Raw genomic sequence first — 11098 nt, forward strand, 5'->3', positions numbered from 1 at the left:
CATCCGAAAAGAATGCTTTAGGGTAAAGCACTTTGATGTGCTAGAAAGGCCTAGTCAAAGTCTAAAACTAAACAAGATGGAGAATCTGTGGCAAAACTTGAAAACCTATGTTCAAACACAGTCAGTCTAATCTGCCCGAACTTGAGCTATTTTGTCACAAAGAACGGACAATGTCCAACACCAAGATGCGACTTAAAAACATGCATGTAGAATTAGCCTACAGTAAACGAAATAAAGAAATGATAAAAAAGCGTTTTCTATGGTTTATGGGGCTGAATTAAAATGTATTTCACGTGTTCAGATTTTTATTTGTACAATGTCTCGAGAAGAATGTATTCTTTTCCTTCCAATCCACAAAAATAGTTCGTAAACATGGGAAAAGGGTAGGAATACTTCTGGTATGTTTGGATGGCACTGCAGCACAGAAACAAATGGAGAAAAAAAAAAAAGAGAGCGATTTAGCATTTTGGAGGGCATTCAATAAGCCCATTCAGGCATCAGCAGAACAGGACAAATGCTCAATTTGTAAAAAAAAAAAAAAAAAAAAATCAATGTCAAATTTTCCTACACGCACTCACATAGCCAACACATCACACACCATCATGTCCTGATATGGATTTTTTAAATCAAGCAAAAATACATACCGACAATAAGCAGGTTGTAGTTTGGTTATCATAATACATTCATTTGTCAAAGAAAATGTCACAAGACAAGAGAAATGGGAATGTCACTTGAGTTTTATGGCCCTGATGTTGGCAGCAGCAGCAGTAAAGAAACTCCGTACTGAATGCTGGAAAAAAAGAAAAAAAAAACTGCTGAGAGCCCAGTCCCTAAAGGCCTTCCTCTCTCAATTAGCCCCTTTTGCCCTTTCAATCTGGAGACTTCCCCCTGCTGCCCCTTTAATCTCCGACTCCAGCCACTCGCATCGCCCTTGCGGATTTAAGCTGAACAGATTAAGACGCAAAATGGGTTCGCTTCCAAATGCAGTCAGTGTTCCAGATTCGAATCTCTTCAGCAAAACTCTCCGACGAAGCTTCACAACTGAACATGCTACGAGGACGGGTATTTATCTAATGCTGGAGCTGAAGGAAGGTCTGCAGGAAAGTGGGTTTTTTTCTATGCTTTAGGAGGTTTCCCTAAGCCACCTTTTACAAAATAACAGCTTTGAAACACTGACAAGTATAATGATTGACACCTGCCTTTGTGCGTTAGAAGCAATCAGAGGACGACATGGTTATTGCAATTTCAAGACTTTTATAAATCACTCTCCAAGTGCTCAGTCTTCAGCTGAACCGCTGTCACCAAAATGTCCAGCCTGTGTCTCTGCAGACACGAATTCCTGCGTCCGAACGCCAGGCGGTATGTTTATGTGAAGATTCAGAGGTGTGCCGCCGGCGTCTCTGGGTTTATCTTGCTCCGACCTTTCCCGGCAACCGGCCGGTCTCTCTCCTCCCACAGCGTGACCCCGTCGCACGCGCAAATCTTTTTGGGATTCTGGAAAAGGCCCGCCGATCTGGCGATGATCCCACAGGCCAGCCTGCGAACGTCACAGAAGTGACAGAGAAAATTTCAGGAACGAAAGATAAAAGATCGGATTAATGCGCAACAAACTGTCAAACATAAATAATTACAAATCCTCGTTGCTCTGTTAAACAATGTTGCAATCTTTCAAATCAGAGCTGGGTTTCGACACTAGAAATGCTTCCAGTCACAACCCAAACTCATCCATCTCACCACTGTATTTAGGCATTCTTTTTTTTCATACATATATATTTTAAACAGCATTGAGTTTATTCTGCTGCGCCAACTTTTCATCGGTCATGAACCGAAAACTCCAAAAATGGCAAAATAAAAGAGTAGGAGCACAGGCGAGAAAGAGAGGAAAGAAGAAATATACCGGAACTGATGTCTGTCATCATCGCAATGTTCACCAAAATTATCAGCAGATGAAGGTGGAACCATGATTTCAAAACAAAAAGATTTTTATTTGCAGTATGTTTTTCTTCTTCCAACAATCAAAACTGTGCGCGTTTATGTATTTAATGACAAAATAAAAAAATAAAGTCGGCCTGTCAACAAAAGGAAAATGGCATCACTTTCATCTAGATAGCAAAAATAGATGATGGCATCTCGCCCTCTTTTAGTGAAAACCTAGACTTTTTAACCAAATGATGCATAAAAAACATAGACCTAAATTTCTCCTGACAGATCTGGCAAAATTTGTTTTATCCACAGTGAGTCTTTCAAGTTTGTAATCAAAGATCATTTGTGGACATGAACAAAATGATTAAAACTAGTTTCTATCGTCGGGTTAGCGAGTGTGCAGAAAATCCACTCTGGATAAACTTCATTTACGTGCTAGAAGGGAAATCAATTTTTTTTTTAATTGTTTTGACTTGGACCAGAATCCTTTGATTTTAAGAGGATCGTGCGGGACGTAACGTGGGACGTAACGCCCAGTGACTCCTGCTTCCCGACTTCCTCTCCCACCTCCTTCTCCTGTCCCTCCGCATCCATCTCCACCTTCTCACTCCTTCTCCAGCTGCCATTATCCTGCCCCTCATTTACAACGTCCTCAGCTGGCACCGTCCTAATGTGCAATGATAAACTTCAAAATTCAACTTAAGAAAAGTGCTAAACCACACAGGAAGTCATTTACTGACTTTATTTGAGCTGGTAAAAAAAAGAAATCTAATGAAACGAATGCAATGAAGAAATGTGAGCCTTTTTCCCGGTCAGACAGTAGGGACTCGTTTTAATTGATCAAGCAGATTCATAATTTATGCACATATGGGCCAACATTGCTGATAGGCTGCCTTTTTATAAAAACACAAAACACACTATGTGCCAAGCTTGGGACGCTAGAGTGATGTAGGTGGTGTTTGCTAGCCTGATGTAGTCCTGTTGGTTGGTGAGGTGTCGTCATGACTTTGGCCCCTCCACCACGCAAAAATCAATTCATTTGGCTTCGTCCTGCACCTACTTTTACCTCTCTGTAACCCTTTCAGCCCCACCCATCTCTTTCTCCTTTCTTTTTGGCATGTTGGCTATTTTAACCCACTCCTCTTTCATCCTTTCTTTTCTTTTTCAAATTACGAGGGGCCACTCATCTCTCCCCTTAGCATGCACAACTATCATACTGACCCAGTCTGGTGCCGCGCTTTATGGAGTTAAAAAAAACCCACCCACATTCTAACCTCCGGCCAGTCCAACTGCAAACAGACCGGTCCATCGGGAAACCTCCCGATCCTCCCGATGGTTTAGCCAGCCTTGTTCACGTCCACAACTCATACATTTCAGCCACCAAAATGGGGACATTACAATGATGGAAAGAAAATAGTAGTGAGGACAATGTGGGCTAATCATAACTTATATTGTCATTGCAATAGCAATAGTTTTCCTCATATCCTACAGCGTTAATCCTATTAGATACTTTACTTTAGCAATATCCTTGAGACATAAGAACTGTGATTTTACTTTACTGTAATCTTGGCATTAAGTTTAACTTTTAAATGACCAGTAATAACCGAACTTGCCTGTTCTACGCTGTCAAATCCTCTTTAGCTTTTTAACTACAAATTTGTATGACATCTTTTCCGAAAAAAATCTGTCCTTTTATTAGCTTTCCATTAACAACATACAAATTGATGTGACCTTCTTATTCTAGATTGCTTGAATGTTTCTTCAAACATCTGCTCCCGTAGCGCAGATAACGCTACCTCCACATTTCCTGTTTCATTTAGTCCTTCCTACTGCCAACACATGGCGAGCATTAAATCGCTTATGATAACGTTTTTCAGAAAAAAATGACTTCAGTTACACCGAAAATAAAGTTTCCAAAAATCTAGTAAAAACAATAAAGCACCTTCAAGCAGAGCAGGTCGGTAGTGTTCCTTGTTTGGCTGATGAATAAGCAACAAATTAAAACATTTCTGCTACACTGTCCACCTCTTCAAACATTTTACACATCAGTCTGACCTTCAAAGTACGAACCTATCACCAGAGTTTCCAGTCAGCCTGGAGAGAGGATGACCGCCTCGACCCAGGTCGTCTTCCCCGGAGTCCACAACCAGAGATCGACCAATCACGTCCCACACCTGCAGGACAAAGGGGAGCCGATTAGCTCCATGTGCTGCCGTTGTCAAATATGTCATGTTTGCTCCTGTGTTACCTTCAGCTGTCTGTCCTCCAATCTAAATGAAGCTCGGCCATCTGGTCCAGCCACGACGTTCCCCAAATCACCTACGTGCTGCAAAAACACGCAGAGTGTGCAAGTAAGATTTAAACAGATGACACAGTGGAAGTCGTCTGTAGAAATATAGTACAGTCCTGCAAGAAAGAGAAGAAATTTTTTGTCATAAGTTTTAATACAAGTAAAAGGTAAATAAACCTGAGTAAATATAAAAAGCTGAGGGTCTGGTAGAAAATAGGCCAGGATGTGGTTTGTGAAATAGAATAAAAAATTTATCAAATTAGTTGATTTCTGATTTTACAACAGAGGTCAGTTACTTCTTGCATAGAGCCAGGTTGTTTTAGATGGTTTTACTCCTTAATAAATGAAACCCTCGTTTGAAAACGTGACGCATTTACTCAGGCTATCATTGTCTGGTATTAAAGTTTGTTCACCACAAGCATTTATTTGTGATAAAAATGCACAAACAAACCTTTTTTCCTCAGCGTTGTGCATACTAAAGACGAAGTGCTAAAGCAAAGATACGTAATGAAGCCAGAATCCTCCTCACTTTGCTGCATTCACAATCTACAGCAGAACAGCAGTTTGAGAAAACTACACCGCATTTGCTGTATTCCAGGAAGGATCCAATCAATATCCGGGTACTTTTTCCTATTATTGTTTCAAAACTTCATTTCAACCAGCTCTGCCCCAGGTGGACGTGAAGCACGTCACAGAATCCACTTATAAAATGGAAGGATTACACAGCAAGTCCGTTTAGGAAGCTTGGGAGGAAAAATAAATAAATAAATAAGTAAGTAAAACAGGAAAAAAAAAGTTGACAAATGGATTGTACCCTTTCGGAATCCTCCGGACCTCCATGCTGTTTTCCAAATGGGTTGTAGTGTTCTCCACAGCTGCAGAGGAAGGACAAACTCAGTTTAATCGGATGAGGAGAATAAAATGGCTTATATGCCGTAAAACCCCTTGTGGAGGCTTACGTATTTTGTTTTGAGGAATAAAAAAAAATCACCAATCTTTTTATTCATGTCCACAGCTTTGTTTTGTAAAACAAGTAACCTGGGACAAACTGCGGGAACAAGAGATTACCTCCGTACGAGACCTCACCGCCTGGATCTGACGTTTAAGGTAACGGAGATGCATCATGCCACAGAATAACTTCAGAAAATGTCTCAGAGTCTCGTTTGCAACTCAAATCTCAACTTGGCGCAGAGCTGTGAAACTTTGCCTGGAGGCTCGGTTTTTAATTTTCTTGATCAAATTTACCAACTTAAATCATAACATCACATAAATAAAAGGATTTAAATGATGCCCCAGCCACTGTGGTCAGTTTATTTTTCATACGTCCTTGCAGATTTCTTCAGGGGATGGCTGTTTGTTTATACCTATATATATATTTTCATTTTATATATAAAAAAAAAACCATCTTCAAATATCTCCCTTGGATCAAGTCACATCAGGCATTTGTAGAAATATCTCGCTCAGCGGGGGGTGCTTTCGCCTGACAGGTCGTCAATGAGCCAGCGCTCCCACCTGAGGCAGTCCTGTGTGAGGTCCCCCAGCGTGTGGACATGCAGACCGTGGGGCCCGGGCTCCAGGCCGTCGATGGTCCCGTCGATCAGGCAGTCTTCTCTGGACAGCTGCAAGAAACGCACCACGCCCTGAATGGATCCAGCTCCAGACAGCATGGCCACGGCTGCACCCAGATCTGTTAAACACACCCACACACACACACACATTATAAGAGTTGTCAGAGCTGATTTATTTAGACTTTTTCCTCTTTTAAACGGAGCCACTTGAGTTTAAATATTTCCCATTTCCATAACAGCTCAGACTTGCAGTGGAAAACATGTTTTATCCAAATGTTTTTCACTTTGCTGTTATCTGTGAATTATCATTTAGAAATCATTTGTCTACAAACTTCTTTAGCCGCCCCGTCAAAGAGGATGAAAAGTCAGATCCAGGTCTATTTTCATCTTAATCACATCCTTACTGGAAGCCAAAGCTACTAAAATAATCTGCTAATCTGTGTTTAAAATAAATTGTAACAATAATAATAATTCATTTTTACGAGATCTGTCACAAATTACAGCACACATGTCTGCACTATTAACCACCTACATAAATATCATGACATTAATGAGCATTTCTGTCTTTGATCCAATTCACTTAAACGGTAAGGTAATTACAAAAGGGTGGATCTTTGCAAACATCTTACTTGTCAGACGAGGAGAATGTAATTAGCCCTCGCCTCACTAGTGTTTGACATACTTTTATCATTATTATTGTTACAAAAGTACTGTGGAAAATAACTTGTCTCAAATACAGGCTACATTCAGTTTTTAAGCAAGACTTGTCTTAGAAATGCCACTGAGACCGTAGACGTCATGTCAGCATGTGACAAAGCAGCCAGAATTTTTCTCTGCAGTTCATAGATAAAAGCAAAATCAATTCCAAATGCACTCCAGGAGAGAAGTGTACTAATACTTCCTATTGGATCAAAAGTTAGAGTAAAAATAAAGGAGCTGATAAGATGTGGGTACAATAAAACACCAACAATCAAAGAGCTGTGGTGAGATCAGAGTCCAGAACTTATCGCTGCTGCAAGTCTTTACTTTTTTCTGCTGTTGGGCTTTTGGAGCGATGTAACCCTGACTGAACCGCTGCTTCACCGATACCGACGTTATTGCATGTTTGTCGTGCATCACTATTATGGTTTGGATAACAGAATTATTTTTTTACATTTCCTTTCAGTCTGGATGCTCGCAGAATTACAGTGTTTTGAACTCACAGTATCAAAACTCTTGGATTGCTTGAAAAATACACAGCTGACAGTAAGTTAGGTGGATATTGACATACTGGCGCTTCAGTTAAATTATTTAGCTAGACCACCTCTGTGGACATTTGTGGCAGTTTTTCTCTTTTTTCTTTTTTTTTTCCAGAGGCATCAGATTTTTTTCTCTCCCGTCGTTCTCACCTTGCTCTGACCCACCGATGCCCTTCAGCACGGCCCGGCGCCCCGTACTCTCAATGAGAGACTGAACCTCCGTGCTGGTGAGCGCAGTCTCAACCAGGACCTCCTCTTTACTGAGATCGATGCTGACTGACTTTACTCCTGCAAAACACACAGCACTCCATCAAAAAGTCATAACAACTGCTACATATTTGCAATATATTTAATCATTTAAATTTAATACTGTTGTCATTTAATACCGTCTATACACATTGGACAGTGTGTCTCACAGCTAAAAACTGTCAAGGAACACGGTAACAATTTTGGCTGCAATTTGCGTTCCAGCTGCTTAAATGGCGATTGTGCTAATGGTTAGTTAGCTCGATTTTAAAAAAAATGCTTTTTAGTTTCTGTTCAGGGATGTCATTTTAAGACTTTTCAATGATAACAAAATATTCAAATGATATATTATTTTCTCCTCCATTCCTGTTAACGACGTGGTGATACTTAGAGGTTTAACTTGCTAAAACATTTGGAGAATTTATTAAATTATGTTAATTGTCTGTAAGTTAATGTTTTCTAAGTACACATTTACCGATAAATAAATGAAGCATGCCTAATTAGCTCATGCAATGTTAAATTTTAATGAAACATTTGAACTAATATGTGTCTCTAACAATAAGCCAATTACAAATTAATGGCTCAATGTTGTTTCAGGAAAAATATTATCTGCCCCTATTATAACAATGAATATGTATTACACATAAACAAAGATGAACTTTTGGTTCAGTAAAGGGATTGTTAAATGTTGATTAGCTGACATTTATTTTAACCACCACAGAATGAAAACATAAAACCAATTTTATTAAAAAGGTTGAAATTATTATCGTTTTCCTTTTGGTAATTTGGGGTCACTAATTTTCACTTTCAATGTAAATTCAAGAACAGAAAGTATCCCAGAATTTTTCCTTCATCTCTTATGTTTTTTTAGTCAGCATAGAAAAATATTTAGATCACTTGGATTTGATTTTATTCTTTTGGTTTGGAAATGCAAAAAATGCTTTGTAAGAAACGACTTGCATCGAAAACAACACAGAAACAGGACTGGCTGGTTTCTGTGCACCAGAAACCAGTCTGACTTTCGTGTGCATGAAAGTTCTTTGAGCAAATTTTCTTTGGTGGGCACAAAACGCTAACAGTCACAAACACTGGAGGTGATTGAAATAATAGAATTTCAATTTACAAACAGGATTAAAAAAAAAAAACCAGCAGTAAGTTTCACAGTTTGAGCTTCCTCACCTGCTTTACCCTCCAGAGCAGCTCTAACTTTCTCCGCGCAGCTTTCACACGTCATCTGAACTGCAAACTCCAGCTGTGGAGGAGAAACGTAACAACAGACATTTTTATCTGTACCAGCGGCTGTGTGAGCGTGACGGTTGTATTGCAGCTGCGCAACAAAACGGCACCAAAATGAAGAAGTTTCATCTCGGCTGCGTATTATAAACAAAGGCACGATTTGTTTTTCAAGTAGTAAATGTTACGAAACAACAGAAGAAGACGAAGCAAAAGCGTGATGAGCATCGCTGTCGAACCTTGGCTGGCCTTTCCGTATCCATGTTGTGGACCACTGTCCCCGTCTGAGCGATAAACACCGAATTAGTCAGTAAAAGGCAGAGTTTTCTGGAAACGGAAATGACCCTACCGGCCAAGCTAACGGGCGCCGCCATGTTTGTGACGTCAGAGAGACGTCCGCGCACGTTGCTTCCACCAGGCGTCGATTCGGTGTTACTGCAAAGATAAGGTGTTCAGCATTGTGTTAAGATGTTACCGCGGTTTTCCACCTTCCTGGCTTACATTAAGTCGGACTAAACCTATTTTGTGTCCGTTAGTGTTATCAATTTCCCTAATAATTAAAGAGAGATTATTTTTACTGGTTCCTTAAGAATCAAACATGATAACACTTAAACAAGTTGGGAAAACCCAGACGGTGATGTCATGAGTTTTCAATATAGCAAAACCTCTATACATTTTTGCTAACCCTTGGGAGCTGTTTTTCAGATGCCTGAAGGTTCCACACTCACATTTTCAAGGAAGAGAACAGGTTTTGTGTCAGAAATTAATACTTAAGCAAAAAGAAAAAACATAACATTTTTCATAAACACACAAGAACACCTTCTGAAAGGTCATTTCTGATGACCTTTTAGCCTTAGAGTTAGTTTGTGCTAATACTTACCTTAATTCTTCAGAATAGACAATTGTGCAAAAAACAAAGAAATTGTTTCAGAGACCTCCAGACAACGTATTTATTCTTCTAAAACTAAGTAGAGGCTAATATGTGGGAACAGTTTAATTACTGGTGGCTTTCTTTCATAGCATTGTGTTAAAACACACATATGCTCCAATCTGGTCAAATGTTCCAAAAAGACAAAAAGAGAAAAGAGAAACCCCCTAAACAAACCATGTCTTTATAGCAACAGTAACTTTTCTGAGATAATGGTTTAAAACAGTTTAAAACATGAGCAGATTAGCTGATGATCAGTTAAAATTGTATTTAATTAACAGCACCTCGCTGATACTTCCATTTTGAATTCACTTGAAAATAAGGTGTTTTTAAAACACACTGGATATGTGTTTAACACGGGCTTTATTAAATAAATCATAATCATAAGCAATACAGCGATATATAATCCGTCACTGATTTTTGTTTTCTACTTCTTCAGATCTTCTGGGACCTGGCTTGCCTTCTTGATTTTATCGATAGAATAATATATGTTCTACTGAAAGGAGAATATATAAACTTCATGATTATTTCAAAGAGAATGTTTTATGTAAAAAGGGAAGAAATACGTCACTGGTGGAAGAATGAAGAAAATGTCAGCAGAAATATCTCTAGGGGTTCACAAATAAAGATACAGATCAATCTAATCCTGTGTCTCTAGTCTTGAACCATTAATAAAAGCAGGAAGTGAATACTTTGCAGCTGGTCAAAATGTAAACAAAACCCGTTCGTGGCTGTATCCTCTGAGTTTCCGTCAGCTGAAAAGCGTAACTAGTTTGCATGCCTTTCATCACACGGCTGGAAATATCAAAGACGCCTTTGGATCCGTGCAGAACTGGGTTTTAATCTTCAAAAGGAATGCCTCCGATACCTTCATTCACTTAATTAAAGGAATTCACAGTGAAACGGAGCCGCATCTTAAAATCTCTACTGACTTAATAGATATTCTGCCATCACACTGAATGTTACCGTACAGAGCACTGCAGGTGGAGGCTTCTCCTTTAGTCTATTTCTTTAGATAAGTCTGTGCTATTGGTTGCTCCACATGGAGACACAGAGAAACAGTAAACGTATCTCACATCTCCCCTGTGAGATGACGTTCTCCAAGGTCGGAGAAACAATCCAAAAACTGAACCAAGTGGACAGGAAACTGCCAATAAACAAGTTAAATAGAATTTATGGAAAGTAAACAAAAACACTGCAGGGGTAGGAGGTTCAGCAGAAAATCACTTACAATCCAGGACAGGAAGCAATATAACATATTAATTAAACCCAAAACACCCAACACAACCAGAACATACAAGGAGAACTTTACATTCATACAAAAAAGTCAAACAACTTTCAAACAAACAGTATTGCAGAAAGTTTATGAATTCTTAACATTTTAGATTTTTTAAGCAGCTGGTGGAAATTGTATTGGCATATATTGTAATTTGTAACATTGTACGTAACTGAAAAAGATGAGTGGAGACAACTCGATTTTGGTCAAAGTTTCACTGATTCAGTAAACTTTTGGGCGAATTGTGAAGTTACAACATTGACTTTAGTTTATTTGAAGTAATATGCAAGGATATTATGTGACATTGCGGATTGGCCGTTGCGGATTGGCCATTGATGTATACCAAAATGCATTGCAGCAGCAGAAAATGGAGAAGGTGAGTGAGCACATAATGTT

At 39.2% G+C, this 11098-nt stretch overlaps 1 protein-coding gene across 1 annotated transcript; it reads right to left on the reverse strand.

Annotated features, from left to right (window-relative positions):
* Window positions 1–600: 600 nt before the first annotated feature.
* On the reverse strand, window positions 601–8887 carry ccs (copper chaperone for superoxide dismutase). Its single transcript, XM_032582386.1, has 8 exons — window positions 8738–8887; window positions 8445–8517; window positions 7170–7307; window positions 5726–5900; window positions 5028–5088; window positions 4172–4249; window positions 3994–4097; window positions 601–1537 (listed from the first exon to the last, which is right to left on the reverse strand). The coding sequence occupies exons 1-8, from the start codon at window positions 8870–8872 to the stop codon at window positions 1378–1380; spliced, it is 924 nt and encodes a 307-aa protein (XP_032438277.1). The 5' UTR covers window positions 8873–8887; the 3' UTR covers window positions 601–1377.
* Window positions 8888–11098: the final 2211 nt, after the last annotated feature.

Source organism: Xiphophorus hellerii, chromosome 14 (genome assembly GCF_003331165.1).
Source record: "Xiphophorus hellerii strain 12219 chromosome 14, Xiphophorus_hellerii-4.1, whole genome shotgun sequence".
Lineage (NCBI taxonomy): Eukaryota > Metazoa > Chordata > Actinopteri > Cyprinodontiformes > Poeciliidae > Xiphophorus > Xiphophorus hellerii.